This window comes from Leucopleurus acutus, assembly GCF_964270905.1.
Source record: "Leucopleurus acutus genome assembly, chromosome: X".
Taxonomy (NCBI): domain Eukaryota; kingdom Metazoa; phylum Chordata; class Mammalia; order Artiodactyla; family Delphinidae; genus Leucopleurus; species Leucopleurus acutus.
In genome coordinates this window covers 19,587,567-19,612,288 of record NC_139148.1, presented here as the reverse complement: position 1 = coordinate 19,612,288, position 24,722 = coordinate 19,587,567, and the positions used below count along the sequence as shown (strand labels likewise).

Genomic DNA, 24,722 nt, shown 5'->3' with positions numbered 1-24,722 from the left:
GGAAGACCCACATGCCACGGAGCGGCTAGGCCCGTGAGCCATGGCTGCTGAGCCTGCGCGTCCGGAGCCTGTGCTCTGCAATGGGAGAGGCCACAACAGTGAGAGGCCCATGTACCGCAAAAAACAAAAAACAAAACCAAAAAAAAAAAACCCCAAAAAACCCAAAAAAACAAGACAAAACTTTTTAAAAAACTGTCAAGTTATCATGTTTCTTGGGCATTTTTACTTTGCACTCAACAGCAAGAAAAATGTCTAAGAAATAAAGGATCAGTAAAAATGCTTACACCGAACAATTAAATCAAAGGGTAGTTTATTAAAAAAGAATCAAAACAGAAACTCTAAGTACCAGTGTGTACATTGTACACATTGAAATGACTCACAAGAGTGGAGTTTTTTTCATAGACATTATCATACCACCTTGCTGTTCATTAAAGATGTTCAACAGAAGTCTGACTCCAACGTGCATACAAGGATTGCCATCTTAAACAGACCTTACTTCAAACATGCAACAACGCCACTGGTAATAAAGCTTTGGAATGGGTGCTCATTCTATCATTTCACTACAAATAAGATAGAAAGCAAGGTAAGTTGAGAATTTATTCTAAAATAGAATGGAAGCTGTCATTCTCTACACCAGCACTCCTCACTCCTCTGCTGCCATTTTTAGCAAGTACTCCTTGTCGATCTTGAAGAGTCTCCATCCCTCTTCGCTGGACAGATCAGAAGCACCTCTTCTTTTGTAGAAGTTGATAGATGGTTCATTCCACTCTGCTACCAAGAAGTGCATGCTGCTGCAGCGACACTTCATCGCAACCTGTTACGCAGGAGAGGAAAACACAAACTCAGTGACATTTCACCTGCTTTCCAAGACCCAATTTTGATTCAGGTGTTAAAATAATCCAATAACCCTTACAAATTTGGAAACCAAACACCAAGACATACCTGGCTTAGATTCTTCAGAATTTCTGATCCTATGCCAAAGCCTAAAAAAGAAAGAGAAGTACCATTTAAAAGGTCATTTTAAGGACTTCAAGCCCTGATTTCTCTTTAGAGCAGCCCCCCTGAACTCAATCATACCTCTATAATCACTCATCACGAAGAAGTCCTCAAGATACAACAGTTTGCCAATCCATGGGTCATAGGTAAAATAGTACATGGCAAAACCAACAATGCTGTGTCCTGTAATAAGAGTATCACATGAGTTATGGATGAAAAACAATCCGTCAAAGTTGTAGCTGCAAAATCAGAAGTCTATCATAAGTTTTTAAAAAACATACATGCATGTATTACAGAAATAAGTAGCCAGTGGGCCAGACTGTCTCCTGACTTTTATGCTAGTGCAATCCAGGCCACTGTTGGATGATCTCACTGTTCTTAGAACATGTATTTGCAAAAAGCACACATTAGAGCTAGCTGAAACCAGGCTAAAACTGTGGACTGGCCACTCTGCAATCTGCTGGATCTCACACTCAGGAAGTGAGAATGCTTTCATTACTTGCCAGAACGAAAGTGCTATGGTCTTAAAACTAAACACACACATTATTCACATCCTACTGATATACTGGTATCTTGACTTGGGAATAAGTCAGGTTTACACGGCAGTTCAGAATAGTTAAGTATTTGTAGTTTAGAAACTCTGCTTCCTTAAGGTCAGGACATCAGGCCAAAAGAGCAACGTTTAATTTCAGAACTTGCCTTCCAATTCACACATTTTCCATTTCCTCTCCCCAATGTTTAAGCCGGAAGAAGTAGAGGTACCCAGGTGTGATGTAACATCCATATACCTCTGGAAAGTACCTCATCCCTTATGTTTTCTGCTCATTTTTTCTAGTATGAGGAAATGACCTCAGAAAAAACCTTAAGCACCCCCCACCGCCCCTGCCCAACAACTTCCCTCTTTAGCTCCGTCTTCTGCCCAAGGACCAGAAAGGAGAAAACAACGACAAAGAAAAAACAAAGAAAAAAAGGAAAAAAGCATCTGGCTCCTTCTTTATGGGTGTCTGTAATTCCAATTGGAGGCAAAGGTTTCAAATTAAACTTTCTAGCCATTTTATAGTCCTTTGCAAACAGGAAGTGAGTACAATGGAGCTTCTGATCTACCGTGTTTTAAGTGTGTGATAATAGGGCCTTACCTCATTTATCATGATCATCTACTTTATTGTGTAAAGGATCTTTTAGTTACCTCCCCGCCCATCCATGTACACGGAAGGGCCATGTACATGGCGAAGCTAGAGACTGTAACCTGAAGATTGGGACAAATTAAAGAAAAAAATGTAATTTAACACAAATACAAAAACGGTTACGTTAGGGTCAAACAAGAACCATTTATGAAACTGAATTACAACAAACGACTTTATACCTAACTTTTCCGGGTCTCCACAGCACTGATACTTAAACAGCTCTTCTAACCCGCCCTATTATTAAGTGCAGCAATCTATTTTTTTTTTCTCAGTAGTTTGAACACTGGCTGGCTAGTATTTCTGGCCAACTTCTCAGTAAGTAACTTCAGCCTGTGTTGTCAGTGCTTCTACAGAGCAGCCACTACGTCTTCCAGAACACTCGGTCTCTCCGGCTTCTGGAAGGAGAGGGCGATTACCTTCTGGAGTCATGTGCTCCTTGGGCACTTCTGCGACCAGGCAGTGGTAGAAGGGGTGCTCTCCAAAACCATCTTCTAGCAGATCTGCAAGAAGAGGCAGCAGGGACAGTGTTGGTCTCGATGAAGGTGGCAGGCACCGGACGCTCGTCCCCCGCCCCGCCACTGATGCGTTACCTTTTTCAGTTAATATTACTTGCTCTTCCATGTATTCGTATTTAGCCAATTCCTGGGTTGATGTACACAAGAGAAAAGAAGAGAAGCAGAAAATTAAGTGAGACTCCGGCCCGGCCAGCTCGGGGGAATGGGGTGGGCTGGGCGGGGATTCATACCCTGAGTCTCGCCCGGAGCGGCGCGGCCGGGCCGGGGCTGGGGGAGGCAGGCGGAGAGAGGGGGACCTACCGGGGACCAGGACCCCACCGCCCGCCGCAGGAAGAGCCCATGCCTCCCGCTACCTTGATCAGCCGCAGAATGTCACTGCAGTCGGCGGCGGTGGCCGGGCGGATCACGAATTTAGCCATTTTCTTCTTTTGCTTTTCTTCCCTTTGCGGACCAAGCCCCTGTACTTGAACAGTAAGAGGAGGTGGTTCCTCATTCGTCTCCCGGGAGCGTCCTCTTCCCAGTCAGGATGGCACCATGACCCGACGAAACCTCGGCGAACGAAACACGAACACCAGCTAACTGAGGCAGCAACCACTCGTTTCAGCCGCCCGGCTCCGCTTTTTAGCGCGAAGAAGCCCCGCCCCGGGACGTGAGGCGGAGGCACCTTGTCCAATGAGGCGCCTCGTCCAATGAGGCCGCGGCGCCTCGTCCAATGAGACCGCGACCGCCCCTCCCTCTTCCGGGCACCGCCCTCTCTTCCGGCCGCCCGTGTGAACCCGGCCCGCGCGGGCGGGGGCGCGGGCGGTGAGGCGCCAGGTGCGGCTCTCTAGCGGCGCCCTCTAGCGGCGCCTGGCGGAGCCTTCCCGAAAGCCCGACCTCGGAGCCTAAGCGTGCCCTAGTAACCTTCGCAAAAAGGAAGAGAGGGGTTCCCCTTTTGGCCCTGGCCCAGTGACTTTGCTGTTTCTTCCTTGGAGAGACCTGGCTTTGGGCGATGGGGGGATAAGGGGATTAGAGCAGTGGCTCTCATAGGGTGGTCTGAGGGGCCCTGTGGGTCCGAAGATCCTTTCAAAACTAGTTTCATAGTAATGGTAGGATTTCGTTTCCCTTTCTTAACTCTCGCTGAAATTTTCCAGAGAACTGATGTGTGATGACGTCATCGCTCTCATGACTAAAGGAATGTGTGCTTGTATTGTGTTTTCTAGAATTTCCTAAGGTAAGCTACTTCGATTTCTCAATGATTTTTTCCCCCCTCTGCTGGTAATTTTTAGAGTTAACAGAATATTTTCTTTCTTACTTTTCCCCTTATTTTTTCTTAAATTTCTGACCTTCCTTGTGGAAACACTTTCCTTCTGCCTGAGGTACACTCCTTCATACTTCCATTTAGTGAAGGTCTGCTCTTGTAAAATTTTTGTTTTGCTTGTCTAAATATGTCTTTAAATTCATCTTAAAGTTCTTGAAGGATTTATTTCACTGTTAGCGAGTTTGAGGTTGGAAGTTCTTTTTCGTTCAGCATATTGATGATATCTGACTATCTTCTGGCTTGCATTGCTGTTGAAAATTGTTATATTCCCTCCTTGCTCATTCCCTGTGCTTCTCTCCTCTCCCCTTTAAAACTTTTTATTTCGAACCAATTACAAGTTTACAGATGTGTGATGACATCATTGCTCTGGTGACTAAAGGAATGTGTGCTTGTGTGTTCTCATGTTTTCTAGAATTTTTGAAGGCAAGCTTTTTGGATTTTTCAATTATTTTTAAATGTCCTGAGAGTAAAATGTTTGAGAACAGTTGGGTTAGAGTATAGCTCTTCCTGGATTATACCCAATGGGACAAGTACTCAAGCCTCTTGCAGATAGAGGGTTTTTCTGGTTTTTTTTTTTTTTTTTTTTTTTTTTGGCTTTTTACAAACCACCTTCCCAGACAGGTCCTCTGAGGGCCCTGCTTTGGCTGCCCCGCCTGGGTTCTGGAATGAGTCAAAGAGAAAGCATAAAAGGAGCCTGCCGTGTTTTCAGTCTATAGGGTGGATTATCACCAAATGACTCCCCCGACATTCAACAAGTGATTCTCTGCTTTGCTCGCAATATCCTGTATGTAGAAAAGAAAGCAAAAGTAGCTCCTCTGTTACCCTTCCCACCCTCTGGGGATATCATACGTAGTGAGTCATTGGGAGAATTTATGAAATGTGTTTCTCAAAGATCTTGAAAAATAGCATTGATTCTTGTCTGCCTAAAGCCACTTCAGGTAGTGTCTTTCCTGACACCACTGCACACAGATGACCATACATAGGCCCTTCCTGCCTCTGCTTTGTTCTGTTTTGTGGGAGGACTCAGGAGAGCTTGTTACCGAGTTACCGCTAACAGTTAAGTAAGAACTAGGTGACTAAGCACTAATAATAGCTGCCTCCTTGAAGCAAAAACAAGGTCGTTTTCAATGTGGGCTGCTTAGGTTTTTAGAATAATGATTGTTTCATTAAAACACACTATAATTTTTTTCTATTTATTCTGTTTTTCCAGTTTAAGTTTCATGCTCTTATGCTTCACTTTGTCATTATGACAAGGACAGCCCATTCTGAAAAACAGGCAGCTAAAAAAAGCTCATTGTGATTGCGTTTTTTGCACATGTAAAAGCTTAGAACCCTAAGAAATGTGAATTTTCTTTATGAATCAAGTTAGGTTTTATATTGTCAGGAATAGATAGATGCCATGGAGGACCAACATTACCCCCTGTTGATACTGGAATTTAAATTTAAAACTGCATAAAAAGGGGTTAACTCGCTAGCATTTGGAAAACTTTTATTTGGCTAATGAGTCAACAAATCAATAACTTTATTGACTCTTATGCTAGGTACTTGGGGGTTATAAAGGAGGACTAAGTTTTGAAATGAGCCCTCAGGGTATACAGTTTACTTTGCAGATATGTTTGTAGTTTACTACAACGGAATTTAATCTTTGTGAGAAATATAATTCCTATAACTGAAGAGGTCTGAGTAGGGGGAGAGTAGGAGGAAAGGAAACAGACAAGGGACATCGTGGGTGTTTTACATTCATTGACTTGTTTAATATCAACTGTCTTGTGAAATAGCTAATGTTAGCTCAGTGTTTGCAACAGAGAAAACCAGAGGCTCAGAGGGCTACAAAATTGCAACAGCCAGGAAGTGGTAGAGCTAGGAAAGAAGGAATTCTGTTGATTTCCCTGCCAAAGTGAAACTGTCCAACTTGCCCTATTAAACTATTATGGAAGGTGTCATAGTTTTTTTTTTTTCTGTTTATAAAAATAATGCATATTGATTAAGAAAATATAAGTGCAGAAATACAAAAAGGGGGCTTCCCTGGTGGCGCAGTGGTTAAGAATCCGCCTGCCAATGCAGGGGACACGGGTTCGAGCCCTGGCCCGGGAAGATCCCACATGCCGCGGAGCAACTAAGCCCGTGTGCCACAACTACTGAGCCTGAGCTCTAGAGCCCGCGAGCCACAACTACTGAGCCCACATGCCACAACTACTGAAGCCTGCATGCCTAGAGCCCGTGCTCCGCAGCAAGAGAAGCCACGACAGTGAGAAGCCCGCGCACCGCAACGAAGAGCGGCCCCCACTCACTGCAACTACAGAAAGCCCATGTACAGCAACGAAGACCCAACACAGCCAAAAATAAATAAATAGATAAATTTATATAAAAAAAAGAAATACAAAAAGTTAATAAAAATAATCCCTATTAGTCGGTTGATTTCCTTCCAGTCTTTTTTTCTATGTATATATACATAAAGGGCTGATATTCAGTTGGTATATACAGTGTAGTGGATTAAAGTAACCACAAATTCATTGCAGCTCCTCCCATCAAGAGGTAGAATCTAGGACTTCGCTGGTGGTGCAGTGGTTAAGAATCTGCCTGCCAGTGCAGGGGACACGGGTTTGAGCCCTGGTCCGGGAAGATCCCACATGCCATGGAGCAACTAAGCCTGTGCGCCACAACTACTGAAGCCCAGGCACCTGGAGCCCGTGCTTGGCAACAAGAGAAGCCACCACAATGAGAAGCCCGCGCACTGCAATGAAGAGTAGGCCCCGCTTGCCGCAACTAGAGTAAGCCCGCACGCAGCAAGGAAGACCCAACGCAGCCAAAAAACAAATAGATAAATGAATAAATAGATAAATAAATAAATGAATAAATGAATAAACAAACAAACAAATAAATAAGAGGTAGAATCTATTTCCCCACTCCTTGAATTTGGACTGGCCTTGTGACTTGCCTTGACCAATAGAATACAGTAAAAGTGGTGGTGTACAACTCCTAAGCAAGACCTCAAGAGATCTTAAAGCTTCTGTTCACACCCTCTCGGAACATTGCTGCTGCCATATGAAGAAGCTTGAGCTAGCTTCCTTGAGGATGAAAGACCTCATGAGGAGATGCGTAAGTGAGGCCAGATGTGTAAGCGATGCCACCTTGGACCATTCAGTCCCAATTGAGCTGTCAAATGATTGCAGCCACACAAGTGACCTTAGGCAAGACCAGCAGAAGAACCCCCTCACTGATCCCAGTCCATGTTATCAACCCACAGCATCATGAGTGAATAGAATTGTTGTTTTAAACCACTAAAATTTAGGGTTCTTTGTTACACAACAAAGGCTAACCGAAATCAGACGGCCATTTAGGTTGTTTACACCTGGCTTCCATTCTGATTGGTTGTAGTGTCCATTCCGACTGGTCTGTGCTTTGCAATACTCATTTAAAAATATTTTAGGGGCTTCCCTGGTGGTGCAGTGGTTGAGAGTCCGCCTGCCGATGCAGGGGACACGAGTTCGTGCCCCGGTCCGGGAAGATCCCACATGCTGCGGAGCGGCTGGGCCCGTGAGCCATGGCCGTTGAGCCTGCGCGTCCAGAGCCTGTGCTCCACAACGGGAGAGGCCACGACAGTGAGAGGCCCGCGTACCGAGAAAAAAAAAATTTAAAAATCACCTGAGTGCGTTGTGCGTATGTAATAACAAAAAATTGGTATCATGTATCTATAATGTCTATCCTGCAGCATAGTGTAGTGGCTTCTTATCTACTACAGCTTTGGACTTAGATACTCCCCATCTGTGTGATTGTGTCAATACTTAACCTTGTTAAGTCACCATTTCTAAATCTGTAATTAGTAAATAATAATAGTACCCTTCATATGGTTAATTGTTGTGAGTATTAAATGAAGTAATACATATAAAGTACCCAGTGGGAATTCCCTAGTGGTCCAGTGGTTAGGACTCTGTGCTCTCACTGCTGAGGGCCTGGGTTCAATCCCTGGTTGGGGAACTAAGATCCCACAAGCCTCACAGTGTGGAAAAAAAAAAATACCCAGCATAGCACCTGGCATAATTGTTAGCATTATTACTATTAATAGTATGGAGTATTTCCCCGTGTCACTGGGTATATTTAAATTAAAAAATATATAGAATGGTTCCTTAGAGTTCCATTGTGAAATTTATTTTACTATTCTGTTGTTGAAGATGCAGGGCTTTTTCCCAATGATAAATAATACTTTGTTTTGTTAATAAATTTATTTATTTTTGGCTGTGTTGGGTCTTCGTTGCTGCGTGCGGGCTTTCTCTACTTGTGGCAAGCGGGGGCTACTCTTTGTTGTGGTGCGTGGGCTTCTCATTGCGGTGGCTTCTGTTATTGTGGAGCACAGGCTCTAGGCACGCGGGCTTTGGTAGTTATGGCTCGTGGGCTCAGTAGTTGTGGCGCACGGACTTAGTTGCTCCACAGCATGTGGGATCTTCCCAGTCCAGGGATTGAACCCGTGTCCCCTGTGTTGACAGGTGGATTCTTAACCACTGCACCACCAGGGAAGTCCCTAATACTTTGACAAACATCTTTTTACCCAAATTTAACCCAGGTTTCTGATTGTTTCCTTAGGTAGATTCCTAGAAGTGAAATTACTAGGTGAGGAGAGATGTAATTTTGTTGATCTGGAGCTAGAGAAACACTCTAAAACTTCAGGTCCTCACTACATGAAAGTGTAATTTGAGATGACTCTCTAGATGTGCTTCCTCTAGCTTGAATTATCTAAAGTTTGATAACATCTGGGTTCCACAGTTGTCATAGAAGTTGAGTCTTTCTCAGAGAGTGGTTTTCTTGCTACATATCACAGATGGGTGATAACCTGTGAGAATGATCAATAAATAAATACAACCACCTCCAAGAAAACACCTTGTTTTGGGCCAAGATTTCCTTTTTTAAAAAATTTATTTTTTATTGAAGTATAGTTGAATTATGGGCCAAGACATTCTTTTCTTTTCTTTTCTTTTTTTTTCCTTACCTTACCTTACTTTACCTTACCTTACCTTACATTTCTTTTTGAGAAATTATAATTTAGGACGTGGAAAGCTGTTTCATCTTTGGGGTAGACCATCAAAAGTGTAAGACTTCTATTTATAAATGTAAAGTATTATATGACTTTAGGCCGCAATTAAAAGAGCTGGGTCAGCAATAAGTGAGGTGTTAATCAGGCCTCTTGTTTGCAAGTGATTGCCACATCTTACTCTTCCACCATCTTGAAGGTCTCCATAGTCTTTATTTTAAAGTCTATTTTGTCTGATATGAGAATTGGTACTCCAGCTTTCTTTTGATTTCCATTTGCATGGAATATCTTTTTCTATCCCCTCACTTTCAGTCTGTATGTGTCCCTGGGTCTGAAGTGGGTCTCAGGTCTTGTTTTTGTATCCATTCAGCCAGTCTGTGTCTTTTGGATGGGGCATTTAATCCATTTACATTCAAGGTAATTATCGATATGTATGTTCCTATTCCCATTTTCTTAATTGTTTTGGGTTTGCTATTGTAGGTCTTTTCCTTCTCTTGTATTTCCTGCCTAGAGAAGTTCCTTTAGCATTTGTTGTAAAGCTGGTTTGGTGGTGCTGAATTCTCTTAGCTTTTGCTTGTCTGTAAAGGTTTTAATTTCTCCATCGAATCTGAATGAGATCCTTGCTGGGTAGAGTAATCTTGGTTGTAGTTTCTTCCCTTTTATCACTTTAAATATGTCCTGCCACTCCATTCTGGCTTGCAGAGTTTCTGCTGAAAGATCAGCTGTTTACCTTATGGGGATTCCCTTGTATCTTAATTGTTGCTTTTCCCTTGCTGCTTTTAAGATTTTTTCTTTGTATTTAGTTTTTGATATTTGATTAATATGTGTCTTGGCATGTTTCTCCTTGGATTTATCCTGTATGGGACTCTCTCTGCTTTCTGGACTTGCTTAACTATTTCCTTAACCATATTGGGTAGTTTTCAACTATAATCTCTTCAAATATTTTCTCAATCTCTTTCTTTTTCTCTTCTTCTTCTGGGACCCCTATAATTCGAATGTTGGTGCGTTTAATGTTGTCCCAGAGGTCTCTGAGACTGTCCTCAATTCTTTTCATTCTTTTTTCTTTATACTGCTCTGCATTAGTTATTTCCACTATTTTATCTTCCAGGTCACTTATCCGTTCTTCTGCCTCAGTTATTCTGCTATTGATTCCTTCTAGAGAATTTTTAATTTCATTTATTGTGTTGTTCATCATTGCTTGTTTGCTCTTTAGTTCTTCTAGGTCCTTGTTAAACGTTTCTTATACTTCCTCCTTTCAACTTCCAAGATTTTGGATCATCTTTACTATCATTATTCTGAATTCTTTTTCAGGTAGACTGCCTATTTCCTCTTCATTTGTTTGGTCTGGTGGGTTTTTACCTTGCTCCTTCATCTGCTGTGTGTTTCTCTGTCTTCTCATTTTGCTTATCTTACTGTGTTTGGGGTCTCCTTTTTGCAGGCTGCAGGCTCATAGTTCCCGTTGTTTTTGGTGTCTGTCCCCAGTGGCTAAATTTGGTTCAGTGGGTTGTGTAGGCTTCCTGGTGGAGGGGACTAGTGCCTGTGTTCTGGTGGATGAGGCTGGATCTTGACTTTCTGGTGGGCAGGTCCACGTCTGGTGGTGTGTTTTGGGGTGTCTGTGGCCTTATTATGATGTTAGGCAGCCTCTCTGCTAATGGGTGGGCTTGTGTTCCTGTCTTGCTCATTGTTTGGCATGGGGTGTCCAGCACTGTAGCTTGATGGCCGTTGAGTGGATCTGGGTCTTAGCATTGAGACAGAGATCTCTGGGAGAGCTCTCGCTGCTTGATATTACGTGGAGCTGGGAGGTCTCTAGTGGACCAATGTCCTGAGCTCGGCTCTCCCACCTCAGAGGCACAGGCCTGGCACCCGGCCGGAGCACCAAGACCCTGTCAGCCACACGGCTGCTAGTGTTGGGGGGTCTCCTGTGTAGGCAGGGGGTGGCTGTGGCTCACCGTGGGGACAAGGTCACTGGCAGCAGAAGTTCTGGGAAGTGCTGCTTGGCGTGAGCCTTCCCAGAGTCTGCCATTAGCCCCACCAAAGAGCGGGGTAGGCTCCAGCTGTGTGATTTTGGACAAGGTTCTTGCATCTCAGTGTGCTTACCTTTCAAATGGAGTTAATAAGAATAATTTCCTCCTCCTAAGATTGTGAATATTAAATGCTGCTGTAAAGCCCTTTGTAAAGTACTTAGAATACAGCACTTACCCTCTAAATGTTTATTCCTTTCTGTCTACTTGGTAAAATAAAGACTGTAACAATTTTTGGATTAGGAAGAATAATTGTGAATGGTCCAATGCAGAGAGAGAAGGATTTGTCCCTAAATCAGTTTTCTTCCTGCCGTTACACAGGGATCATTCTCTTATTCATTGACCTTTGTCATGAAGCTTCACCTTCCTCATGAATAATAAATGTGCAATGATTCTGTTAACATTTGCCAACCAATGAGGGAACATTGCTCTAATGATCATAGAATCAGGAATCATCACAGAGGCTGGGTAATCAGTATTGTAATCCCTATTGTACTCTGCCTGGAGTTTTTCATCTGCCTAGCCAGACATCATGTGGACAAGGTCAAATCCAGAACACATTATGCAGGATAAATTATTTACAATCCTGTCTCTAAAAGTGGACCTCATCTGTGACCTAATTAACACTCCAACTCTAAACCACATGTGGAGATCTTTTTTAAAGAGGTAGGCTTGGTGAAAACAGGAGAAAATATTGAAAAAGCATTAGGCAGAATGTATTGATTCACACAACTTTTTTTTCCCTTCTCCTTTTTACAGATATTTTAAGGCTATACCAAATAGAGGGAAGTTATGCAGTTACAGTGCTTAGAATCTGGGCAAGACAGCAGATAGAACAATGTCCCAAACTTTCTTTCAGTATCTAGTCTCTGAATCCATGGTTTAAAACAAAAAGCTGTTAAAGAGCTGTGAATAGTGGTTAAGTACTCTTCATTTACCTTCAGCATTCTATAACAATGAAGCTCAGTTTACAATTTTATAATTCTCTTACTCAGCTTCCAGAATGTTCCACACTTGTTGAAAACTACAAACAAACATATCCAAGAATCCCAGTGAATGCCAAGCAGCATAAACACAAAGAAAACCACATCAAGGCACTGCGGAATCAAATTTCTCAAAACTAGTGATGCAGAGAAAATCTTAAGTTAAGACTAATCACTGGTTTCTCATCAAAAACTATGCAAACCAGAAGATGGTGGAACAACATCTCTAAAGCATGGGAAGAATGCTTTCAACCCAGAATTTTATATCCAGTGAAAATGTCCTTCAAAGATGAAGGCAAAATGAAGACATTTCAGATAAGCTAAAGCCAAGAGCATTCATCACTAGTGAACTTGTACCACAAGGAATGCTAAAAGAAGTTCTTCAGGTTAAAGGAAAATGATACCAGATGGACACAAGAATCTATGCAAAGGAATGAAGAGTACCAGAAATGGTAAATGTGTGCGTCATATAAAAGACATTTTTCTTATTCTTAATGTCTTTATTTTATTTTTATTTTTTAAACATCTTTATTGGAGTATAGTTGCTTTACAATGGTGTGTTAGTTTCTGCTTTATAACAAAGTGAATCAGTTATACATATACATATGTTCCCATATCTCTTCCCTCTTCTGTCTCCCTCCCTCCTACCCTCCCTATCCCACCCCTCTAGGTGGTCACAAACCACCGAGCTGATCTCCCTGCGCTATGCGGCTGCTTCTCACTAGCTGTCTATTTTACGTTTGGTAGTGTATACATGTCCATGCCACTCTCTCACTTTGTCACAGCTCACCCTTCCCCCCCATATGCTCAAGTCCGTTCTCTAGTAGGTCTGTGTCTTTATTCCTGTCTTGCCCCTAGGTTCTTCAGGACCTTTTTTTTTTTTTTTAGATTCTGTATATATGTCTCAGGGTACGGTATTTGTTTTTCTCTTTCTGACTTACTTCACTCTGTATGACAGACTCTAGGTCCATCCACCTCACTACAAATAACTCAATTTCGTTTCTTTTTATGGCTGAGTAATATTCCATTGTATATGTGTGCCACATCTTCTTTATCCATTCATCTGTCGATGGACAGTTAGGTTGCTTCCATGTCCTGGCTATTGTAAATAGAGCTGCAATGAACATTTTGTACATGACTCTTTTTGAATTATGGTTTTCTCAGGGTATATGCCCAGTAGTGGGATTGCTGGGTTGTATGGTAGTTCTATTTTTAGTTTTTTAGGGAACCTCCATACTGTTTTCCATAGTGGCTGTATAAATTTACATTCCCACAAACAGTGCAAGAGGGTTCCCTTTTCTCCACACCCTCTCCAGCATTTATTGTTTGTAGATTTTTTGATGATGGCCATTCTGCCAGGTGTGATATGATACCTCATTGTAGTTTTGATTTGCATTTCTCTAATGATTAATGATGTTGAGCATTCTTTCATGTGTTTGTTGGCAATCTGTATTCTTCTTTGGAGAAGTGTCTGTTTAGGTCTTCTGCCCATTTTTGGATTGGGTTGTTTGTTTTTTTGATATTGAGCTGCATGAGCTGCTTGTAAATTTTGGAGATTAATCCTTTGTCAGTTGCTTCATTTGCAAATATTTTCTCCCATTCTGAGGGTTGTCTTTTGGTCTTGTTTATAGTTTCCTTTGCTGTGCAAAACTTTTAAGTTTCATTAGGTCCCATTTGTTTATTTTGGTTTGTATTTCCATCTCTCTAGGAGGTGGGTCAGAAAGGATCTTGCTGTGATGTATGTCATAGAGTGTTCTGCCTATGTTTTCCTCTAAGAGTTTGATAGTGTCTGGCCTTACATTTAAGTCTTTAATCCATTTTGAGCTTATTTTTGTGTATGGTGTTAGGGAGTGTTCTAATTTCATACTTTTACATGTAGCTGTCCAGTTTTCCCAGCACCACTTATTGAAGAGGCTGTCTTTTCTCCACTGTGTATTCTTGCCTCCTTTATCAAAGATAAGGTGACCATATGTGCGTGGGTTTATCTCTGGGCTTTCTATCCTGTTCCATTGATCTATTTTTCTGTTTTTGTGCCAGTACCATACTGTCTTGATTACTGTAGCTTTGTAGTATAGTCTGAAGTCAGGGAGCCTGATTCCTCCAGCTTCGTTTTTCGTTCTCAAGATTGCTTTGGCTATTTGGGGTCTTTTGTGTTTCCATACAGATTGTGAAACTTTTTGTTCTAGTTCTGTGAAAAATGCCAGTGGTATTTTGATAGGGATTGCATTGAATCTGTAGATTGCTTTGTGTAGTAGAGTCATTTTCACAATGTTGATTCTTCCAATTCAAGAACATGGTATATCTCTCCATCTATTTGTATCCTCTTTTAATGTCTTTAAAAGATACTTAACTACTTAAAGTAAGAGTAACAACAGTATATTATGGGATTTATAACATTTGTAGAAGTAGAATGTATGAGCACAAGAGCACAAAGAATGGGAGAGATGGGATGGACGTATGTTGTTATATGATTCTTACATTATATGTTAAGTGCTATAACCTTTAAAGTAAACTGTGATAAGTTAAAGTTGTATATTGTAAAGCTCAGAGCAACGACTAAATTTCTTAAAAAGGTATAACTAATAAGTCAATAGAGGAGATAAAATGGGTTCATAAAAAATAATCCAAGGGAAGACAGGAAAAGAGGAAAAAAGGAATAAAGAACAGATGGGACAAACAGGAAGTGTGGGACTGCTGTTGTTTCTGATATCTTATACCTATCAGGTAAGAAATCACAAAAGGAGTAGGGAGGGGAAATCAATTTATTCAAATTGTATATTTGAACACTAAGGACTGTTTTTTTCTCCTAAAGATAACTTAAATTTGGAATCCTTTAAAAATATGAACAATAGGTCTTCGCTTGCTTTTAAGGACAAGGAGTATATTTGTTAAGTTGAAGGAGAGTGAAAATGAAAATGGGAAAGAATATTAATAAACCACTTAACTAAGAAATGAAAAAAAAAAAAGAAATCACCAAAGGAAACACCTAAAACATTTTATATTTACCTCTCAAAAATGGAATGAGGGCTTCCCTGGTGGCGCAGTGGTTGAGAGTCTGCCTGCCGATGCAGGGGACACGGGTTCGTGCCCCGGTCTGGGAGGATCCCGCATGCCGCAGAGTGGCTGGGCCCGTGAGCCATGGCCACTGAGCCTGCACGTCTGGAGCCTGTGCTCCGTAACAGGAGAGGCCACAGCAGTGAGAGGCCCGCGTACCGCAAAAAAAAAAAAAAAAAAAAAAGGAATGAAATAAAGAATAAGTAAGCATGATATCCAGATTCCCACAAATGGAATTCAGTAGCTTTTGTTGATAACATCAACTATATTCTGATTCATTCAGCATTGATATCAGTTTCTGTTTATCATGATAAAAGAGATTATTTTGGTTCAGAAGTGCCAGCAACCTGGCACAACTTGGATACATTTGAAAGAAGGAACAGATCAGGCAAAGGAGTGTTGGGAAAAGGAGACCTGAGGTGCTCAGTGCTGTCACATTGGGTAGTGGCATTAGAAATCAGTGAGATTAGGATAGGCTCTGAAAGTGAAATTTAAAATTGAGCAGAGATATTCAAATTGTATCCTAGGCCAGTTAATATTTGACTATAAACTGACTGACTGTATTAACATACCTAAAGAGAAAAGGTATATCTTATAACAACCTTAATCAGTGTATCAGTTAGGAATGCTTTTGACTACAACTAACAGAATAACCTACTTACAGTAGCTTAAGCCATGAAAACTTAAAAAACTCAATTAGAAGACTGGAGGTAGCCAGTTTCCGGGCTAGTTCAGCAATTAACCATGTTACAGAGGAACTGGGCTTTTAAAACTCTTCCACTCTGCCAATTATTCTCAACTCATCTCTTGAACATAAAAGGGCTGCAGTAGCTCCAAGCATCATTTCCTCACATCTGCATCCTAAACAGGGAGGAAAGGTCAGGAGCTAAAATCTTTCTCTGGCTGAGGCTCTGTCTTTTTATCTGGAAAGGAACATCTTTACTAGAATACTCCAGAAGTCTTCCCTTTATGTCTTATTGGACAGTACTGGGTAATACGGCTACCCATGGCTGCAAGGGAGGCTGGGACAGTGAGTATTTGGCACAGGGGAACAGAGATGCTATGTTTGGCCAAGACGAATTGTGATTCGTTCTTTGAGGTTGAGCACGTTGCTGCCCTGAACAAAATTGGAATGCTGTTAGCAAGGAATTAGAAGGGAATAGCTGTAGTCTAGGCAACTAAATGTATCTACTAGGATCAGTCCTGGAAGCATAGGAAAAGAATCTCAGACGCCAAAATTGGCGCCTCCTACTCTGGCACTGTAGTGGAATCAGAATACCCTGATGCAAGAACTCCAGTAGCTGAATCTTGAGATCAGTCTTTGCATATTGTGGAGATGGATACTTAAGTTTCTCCTTATTCATTCATTTAATAGATTTTTATTGAATCAGGTGTTGTTATAGACGCTGGAATTTTAGCAGTGGAAAAATCAGACAAAAATGTCCTCATGGCGCTTACATTCTAGTGAATGTGTCTTAGCTGAATGCAACTGATTCCTTGCTTATCAGTAAATTTTCTGATTACGACCAGGTTTCTCATGCCCCCCAAGCAGTCTCACATCTAATTATGAATTAAGAAATTGATATTCTTATTTCATGTATCAGTCTCTTGGTTGATGTGAGTCTTCCTAAGGACATAGATTCACCTTTAGTGAAGTGACAACTCAAGTTTCTGACTTGCACATCTCAGGGCTAGTACCTGAACCATGGTAAATTCAACAAGGCATTTCAACCCTGTGAGCCATTGTGGAAGACAGAGAGCTACACAGCTTTCTCCAGTTAATAATCCAATAGTGCATGTTTTCCCTATTTGGAATGTTTAGGCTTATTCATATGTGTGAAAGGGATATAAGAAGGAAATATTAAATTATAAACATTGAAATCTATCAAAAAAAAAAGTCCTGACCTTGAAACCGTGATTTGTGCAATGTATTATGAATGAATTGGATTCAGATTCATCCTCAGGGGCTTCCCTAGTAGTGCAGTGGTTGAGAATCCGCCTGCCAATGCAGGGGATACCGGTTCAAGCCCTGGTCCGGGAAGATCCCACATGCTGCGGAGCAACTAAGCCTGTGCGCCATAACTACTGAGCCTGTGTTCTAGAGCCCACGAGCCACAACTACTGAGCCCACGTGCCATAACCACTGAAGCCTGTGCGCTTAAAGCCCATGCTCTGTAACAAGAGAAGCCACTGCAGTGAGAAGCCCATGTGCAGCTACGAAGACCCAACACAGACAAAAAAAAATAAATCATCCTCAGAGGATTCAAGGTTAAAAAAATTTCCTATTCATGGACATTTAGATTGTTTCCTTTTTTCCCTCCCTGCCATTTCAAACAATGCTATTATGAACATTCTTGTATATGTCCTTGAGTACAGGAGCAGTAATTTATAGGGTACTTGCCAAGGACTGGAATGCTGGGTCAAAGCATATAATATTTGGATTCAACTTTATGAAATAGAGCCAAATTGTTCTCCAAAGTGATTCTGCCATTCACAACTTCTACCAGCAGTGAATGAGAGTTCTTAGCGCTCTCCATCCTCACCAACAGTTGGTAATTTCACTTCATGGTTTTTGCTTATCTGATGGGTATAAAATGGTATCTTATTGTGGTTTGAATTTTATTAATGTGATATTGATCTTTTTATATGTTTATTGGCCATATATTTTTTCTTCTATTGAATTGCCAATTCAAGCGAGTTCAGAACTTTTATATTTTCATGGTGAATTTTTTCTATTCTCACGTTTGTGCCTCTTTATTTTTATAGTGGTTTTTTATTTAAAGTACATTTTTATGAAATAAATACAGCTAATACAGCTTTTTTTTGGTAAGTATTTACCAGATATGTCTTTTCTCCCAATCTTGACTTTAACGTTACTGTATTATACCAAGAACAGGCAAGTAGGAATGGTCCACCCCAGTTACAGAAAATAAGGGCCCTGTAGCCCCAGTACCAGGTTGCATCTGGTTTTGAATTTCATGCTTGTTTCTGTCCCCTTATCACTTGCTGTTTCCATGGTGGACAGGACCAAGGGGTGGATAAGAATGATACGTATGTAAGGATCTAGCCAATAAATGAGACAGACTCAGATCCACCTGAAAGGATCAAATTAAATAGTAATAAGTTCTGAATCTATTTTTGCCAAAACACAGTGGAAAGGAAAGAAGTAGAAATAGAGTTTCCTTATTTACTGGCTTGAGATAGAAAAGAGTCCTAGATTAGGAAAATTAACATTCAGATATAGGATTCTGAAATGACAAATTTCAAAACATTTTGTTTACAGTATGTTGGGGAGCCATTTGATGATAACACATCCATTAAGTTAGAACCATGTGTCATTACTTTATAATTTAGTAAAGTAAAAATTAGATGTAGAATACATTTGTCCACATGGGGAAACAAACCAGAAAGGGAGAAATATTGGCTGAAGGCTTAGAAAATGCTGAATATGTACATGAGAGGGGAACTTGAGGATTATGATTTGAGGCCTTGTGATCATCTAGTTTTCGAGATGCCTTCTCATTTCCCAGTTTGGTTCCTCTGACTGTGCAGAATCCCCTGTTTCCAACAGCGATTGCTGTTATACATGGCTGGGATCATGAGTCTACTTCCCCAGATCTACCCGCATCATCAATTTTTCAGGGCAAGTCTGGGCTATAAGCCTATGCCCTCTGGTGAAGGACACCATTGACTGCACGTCTGGTAATAGCTATTTGGGAAGTTCTTGCTAGCCATTCTGATTTTGGGGAAAGTTACTTAATGCCTGTAAACCCTTATTTTTCCTTATCTGTAAAATGGGAATAATGGGAATACCGATCTCCTATGGTTGTTGTGAGGATTAAACAAGATAATTGAGCAATAAGTTCTCAACAAATAATATTATCCTTACTGCTATTCCCTCTTTGTTCAACAAATATTTATTATAGATTTTCAACGTGTTAGGCACTGAGGTAAGTACTCAATACATGGTAGCTATCATACTGCTATTTAGCCATTTCATCAATCCATATTATTATATAATTACAGGGTATCAGGCACTGTGCCAAGTTTAGGAGCCAGTAGGTAAAGACAGAACCTTCAAGACTCTGGATAAGCTTTTCTGGTTCTACCAATGGGAATCCTCTTCTCCCTTATGAGTTCTTTGGAATTCTTCAATGATATCTTCTCTGCAGTGAAAGAGATCACTGTCATGTGCCTTCCTACAATGTGCCAGGTTCTGGCTGACTATAGGATGGAAGAGGGGTATAAGGGACGTGAAAAGCCTTTGCTCCACATAGGCAAGTGGCAGATAACCTGCTCCTGATGGGGCTTTTGCTTCTCCTTTCCTTTCCTTTTCCTATCCCTATCCCTATCCCTATCCCTATCCCTTTCCCTTTCCTTTCCCAGAACCTAGTGTACTAGGGAAAAAGTTCTGCCGAAGTACCAGGGGAAAAACTCTACTGTAACAGGAGAAAAGAATATAGACACAGAGCAACACAGACCAGAAGAAAGTAGTGGACTTGCCTTTTTACAGCCCACAGGGGAAACGCAGCCCTTCAGACTTCTTCCACTCCATAGCCTTCAGCTGGGTGTCAGTCATCCAGTTCCTTCTGGATGAGACAGGCCAGGGGTTAGAAAAGGATTGAGGATTTCCTTGGGCTTGAATCCTGCAAGTAAGTAGAAGAGGGGAGAAAAGAAAGAGGCCCTTACCATGGTTACAAAAAATCAGACCTTTCCCACTGCCAACATTCATGTGCTTTCAGGCGTTGTAATGTTACAAAGAGTTGCTGTCTCTTTCCCTACTAAATGCCTACTTCTGTTAATCAAGCTTTCCTAGAAGGTGCCAGACCCCAAGAATAGGGATGAGAGAGGGAGGGGAAAAAACAATCCTTTATGGCAATAAGAAAAAAAGTTATTTTTAATTTAAAAACATCTCAAAGGGTTTAGAGATGCATGGATAATAGATTGGTTAAATTAAATTTAGGATGCTGGGAGGCTAGCTTTTGAGGTTGACATTTACATGGTTCTCCCATATAATAAATCATCCTGTTTTTGTTTTTACTCTGATGGACTCAATCTTTAATTGGATGGATTGTGAATATGATCTGTAATGTGGACCCTTTTGTTTTTATGTTATGCTCTTGTGGAAGGTTCTTTAAATGCAATGCAGCTTGGTTTTGAAGGCTGGGTTAGGACTAAGCCAGCCTTTGAAGGTGGGAGCATTGCTTACCATTCCTCTCCTTCCATTACTGCTTGAGAGCTGGTTTCCATCACCCAATCAGTTAAATCTTAACTAAATATTGAGAATTAACTTTGTGCTCAGACTCGAAATTTAAATGATGACTCCTGCCTTCAAGAAGCTTACAATATCATTGGAGTTCCGTGATGGACACTTTAAATAATTAAAGAAATAATACAAAGCAAAGTATAATTAAGTGATAAGTTGTCAGATACATACTTAGTGAAATAGAAATGTAGAGAAAGTAAAAGTTAGTGATTACAGGAGTCAGGAAATCCTCTTAGAAGAAGTTGGACTTCAGTTGGGCTCTGCGAATCCAGGAAGGGAGGAAAGTACTCAATGAAGAGAGCATGACATGAACAGACCAGAGAAAGAAACCAGAAAGTTCAGAGCCTTAGCTTCCTCATCTGGGAAATGAGTCAGGAAGCCAGACATGAGCCCCTCTGTGGCAAAGACTGTCGTTTTCAGTTTCGTGGCTCCAGCATCAAAGCAGAGTTTCTCTCATAGAGTAGGCATTTGATACGTGTGTCTTGACTTGAACAAACATGACGTGTGAAGGGGATGGTTTGGAGATTTGTCTACCCAGGGCCAAAGTTCATGTTAGCAAGCAATGAATCTCCCTCAGGAGTCTGGGGCTTGGCTCTGAACCATCCTGAGAGAGTCACATTACTTCTCCCTGGGCGTGGAACTAAGTCCTCTGAGAATACAGCGAAAGGATGTCTTGCTTATGCACCTCATTTCCTCTGAGGACACATAGCCCTGGTTGCCTCCAGCGTAAGTTTCACCTGGGTTGGGGATGATGGTGACATTGGTAGGTTACTCAGGGAACTTGCTTGCCAGGAAATGAGCAGCTGGGCCATCGGTACATTGATACCTGGCCACCTTCCATGGATGCCTTTAATTAAAATGACATTTCATTTTTTTTAACGATTTATTTATTATTATTATTTTATTATTTGATTTTATTTTTGGCTGCGTTGGGTCTTAGTTGTGGCGTGTGGGCTCTTCGTTGTGGCGCGTGGGCTTCTCTCTAGTTGCGGCATGCAGGTTTTCTCTCTCTAGTTGTGGTGCGAGGGCTCCAGGGCGAGTGGGCTCTGTAGTTTGTGGCACACGGGCTCTCTCGTTGAGGTGCGCGAGCTCAGTAGTTGTGGCGCGTGGGCTTCGTTGCCCCGCGGCATGTGGGATCTTAGTTCCCTGACCAGGGATCGGGTCCACGTCCCCTGCATTGGAAGGCGGATTCTTTACCACTGCACCACCAGGAAGTCCCTAAAATGACATATTTTGTACATGTTCTTTTTTTTTTTTTTTGGGGGGGGGTACATGGGCTTCTCACTGTTGTGGCCTCTCCCGTTGCAGAGCACAGGCTCCGGATGCGCAGGCTCAGCGGCCACGGCTCACGAGCCTAGCCGCTCCGTGGCATGTGGGATCTTCCCGGACCGGGGCACGAACCCGTGTCCCCTGCATCGGCAGGCAGACTCTCAACCACTGCGCCACCAGGGAAGCCTAAAATGACATATTTTAATTAGCCAGGTATGTGTGATAATGTGAGACAGAAGAACGAACAAACACGTTCCCATTTAATTATTTGGGAAGCGTTCTTAGCCTATTTATAAAAAGTGTATTTATGAAACTGGAAAATTCAATTTAGGTTATTTAGTCTCTTTTTCTCTAAGGGAAGAACTCTCAAATGTCACCTTCTCTTGTGGCTCTACAGGCCACTATCCTGTCTCCTCACCAAGACTCCTCCAACACTGCATACCAGCAGAATGCATTATTTATATTGCTTCCTCTGAGATCTAATGGCACATTATTCACTGGAGCAGTTATCACAGTGCATTTGACCACATTTCTGTTTTTTCCTCTCTGGGTGGTGGATTCCTGGAGGTCAGGAACTCTCTCTGTTTGATCTTTGTAGCCTTAGCACCCAGCAAAGCACCTGGCATATAGTAGGTGCTTAATAAATGGATTAAATTAATATATTAGCTCTATTGATTTTTAAAATAAATTTATTTATTTATTGTATTTATTTTTGGCTGTGTTGGGTCTTCGTTGCTGTGCGCGGGCTTTCTCTAGTTGCGGTGAGTGGGGGCTACACTTCGTTGTGGTGTGCGGGCTTCTCATTGCGGTGGCCTCTTGCTGCAGAGCACAGGCTCTAGGCACGTGGGCTTCCGTAGTTGTGGCACGTGGGCTCAGTAGTTGTGGCGCACGGGCTTAGTTGCTTCGCTGCATGTGGGATCTTCCTGGACCAGGGCTCAAACCCGTGTCTCCTGCATTGGCAGGCGGATTCTTAACCACTGCGCCACCAGGGAAGCCCTCTATTGATTATTTTTTAAGAATTTAAGATAGAATTCATCAGAAAAATTCCTCCTATTCATTATCTTGACTTTACCTGAGACTGTAAGAGCCTGTTGGCCAAGTAAAAGCTATCCCCAGAACTGGTTTGCAGGGGATTCTAAAATGATTTCTCTCGAAGAGCCTCCAGGAAAGAAAACAGCTCTGCCAACACACCTTGATTGTAACCCACTGAGTCGTGTGTTAGACATCTGACATCCAGAACTGTAAGATAATCAATCTGTGTTGTTTTAACCCACTAAGTTTGTGGTAGTTTGTTACAGCAGCAATAGGAAGCTAATATAGTGGGTGAGGAAAATACTGTCCAAATCACATTGTTCAGGAATAATTCACTCTTGCTGTATCAGGAGTATTTTGCATATTCCTCAGTTAACGTCATATTATATTGATTTGTTTCCGTGTTCTCGCCCTCGTAGGCTGTGTGCCTCTCCTGGTGCAAGACTGTGCTTTTTTTCATATCTGTATTCTTAGTCCCTCAAACGTCATTGAATCTCTGTGTGTTTCTATGGTGACAAAGGATGAAGTGGGGAGGCACATGGGGCGGAGACCTGTTGATGGTGGCGTCAGCATTAGGGAGGGAAAGTGCGAGAACTGGCGGTGACCGGATGGGCTGACATAGTTCTCAGTGGTGTGGGCTGGCGGGGCTGGAAGGCAGAGAATCTGCAGGTTCACTGCGGGCATGACGAGGAAGCGCTAAAAGCAGCTTGATTTCCATGGGGCTGTCGGTCCGGGAATGATTGAACAGACTTCTGAGTCTCCCGCATACTCCTCATCAGTAGTGAACCCCTCTCTGATTCTGTCCCACCCACTCCCTCACCCAGAGTGTTTCTCAACGCTTATAGTCCCATACAGGAAGGCACAGACTTCAGTTAGAATTGGAGCAGCTCCAATCACTAAATTATTCAATTTGGGCTTCCTGCTAGTGACACTGTTTCTGTAGTTTCCCAACACTAGATTTCAGTACGTTGAGGGGCCCTGAATGTGCCCTTTAATAGCAAAACCAAACTCTGGCAGGCTTGGCCTGAGACATTTATTCTACTACATTAAAGCAGATTGCTCTCAGTGTGTGTGTGTGTGTGTGTGTGTGTGTGTGTGGTTAAAATTAAATACAAAATGGAGACTGGACTTGAGAATTCCCTGAGCAGACAAAACCATTTAAGCCAGTAAGCTCAACTAAATCTAGCTTATTTCATGAACATAAATGAAACTTAACCTAGGTTATTTCTTGTAAATACCTCTGACAGTCATAAAAAAAACCTTAAGTCATGGTCTTTAAAATGGTATGAGGTAATCACTTTTAACCAATCCCCTGCCATCTAGAACCCCCCATTGTAATAACCAGTCATTGTAAACGTTAATAACTTTCTCATTTTCACTTTATAAGCCTTGCTGTAATTTAATGCCTGTGACCTTCATATCCATCTTTGACTCTGGAAGCTCCCAGTTCCTGTTTTTATATACACAACAAACTCTTACTAAATACTATTTATTGATTTGGTGGTTTTGATTATGTTATTTCTGGATTTTTGACAGTTTTCTGACATCAGAAGTGGTGTCCAAAGAAGACCCTCAACAACTCTGAGGCCAGTGAGCAACCATGTGCTGGTACCCACTGGGCCCATTGAGCTCACCACTTTCTTGCCAACCTTGCAGTCAGCCTGAATGTTGCTCTCTTTGCATGTTGAGCTCTCGGAATTTATTGTGCATACCTGTATTCTGTTTGTTGAAGCTTCTTGGTAAGTCACCCTTCTGTCTGAAAGGGGAGAAACTTGTGATTCCCTGGGATTTAGGCAATGGTAGGATTACTGAGCTCCTCACAGATTGTTTCAGGGAATCTAGAGGAAGAGATAGGTTCCACCTCATCTAAATCTCATTCTCCTCCTCCCTTAAAAACTCTTGCTTCTTGTATGTATACCTACTATGGACCAGGATCTTGTGCCTTTCTGGCAAAATGGATGAACTTTACAAAGGATAATTTGGAATTGTAGTGGCCACTTCGGGGAAATTTTAACTTAGATAAGATAGTCCACTTTACGGGGTGCCCTTGAAAAGAGGATTGCAAACCTCTCAGAG

The 24,722-nt window shown here is 41.8% G+C and overlaps 1 protein-coding gene and 1 long non-coding RNA gene across 2 annotated transcripts; one reads left to right on the top strand and one right to left on the bottom strand.

Annotated features, from left to right (window-relative positions):
- Positions 1 to 293: 293 nt before the first annotated feature.
- SAT1 (spermidine/spermine N1-acetyltransferase 1) lies at positions 294 to 3,286 on the bottom strand. Its single transcript, XM_082864755.1, has 6 exons — positions 3,049 to 3,286; positions 2,771 to 2,822; positions 2,597 to 2,680; positions 1,078 to 1,179; positions 943 to 983; positions 294 to 814 (listed from the first exon to the last, which is right to left on the bottom strand). Exons 1-6 carry the CDS (start codon positions 3,112 to 3,114, stop codon positions 644 to 646), a joined length of 516 nt encoding a protein of 171 aa, XP_082720881.1. The 5' UTR covers positions 3,115 to 3,286; the 3' UTR covers positions 294 to 643.
- A 477-nt stretch (positions 3,287 to 3,763) lies between these two features.
- On the top strand, positions 3,764 to 24,353 carry LOC309978340. Its single transcript, XR_014327118.1, has 3 exons — positions 3,764 to 3,908; positions 12,038 to 12,477; positions 24,183 to 24,353. It is a non-coding gene; the product is annotated as an uncharacterized lncRNA (long non-coding RNA).
- The last annotated feature ends 369 nt before the right edge of the window (positions 24,354 to 24,722 follow it).

What these genes read in the sequence shown, in the direction of transcription:
- SAT1 (XM_082864755.1), bottom strand. Translation starts at nt 3,114, where the DNA reads ATGGCTAAATTCGTGATCCGCCCGGCCACCGCCGCCGACTGCAGTGAC. An exon ending in ACATTCTGCGGCTGATCAAG is followed by an intron (nt 2,823 to 3,048) that starts GTAGCGGGAGGC and finishes ACATCAACCCAG; the next exon opens with GAATTGGCTAAATACGAATA. An exon ending in TTCTGAAGAATCTAAGCCAG is followed by an intron (nt 815 to 942) that starts GTATGTCTTGGT and finishes CCTGCGTAACAG; the next exon opens with GTTGCGATGAAGTGTCGCTG.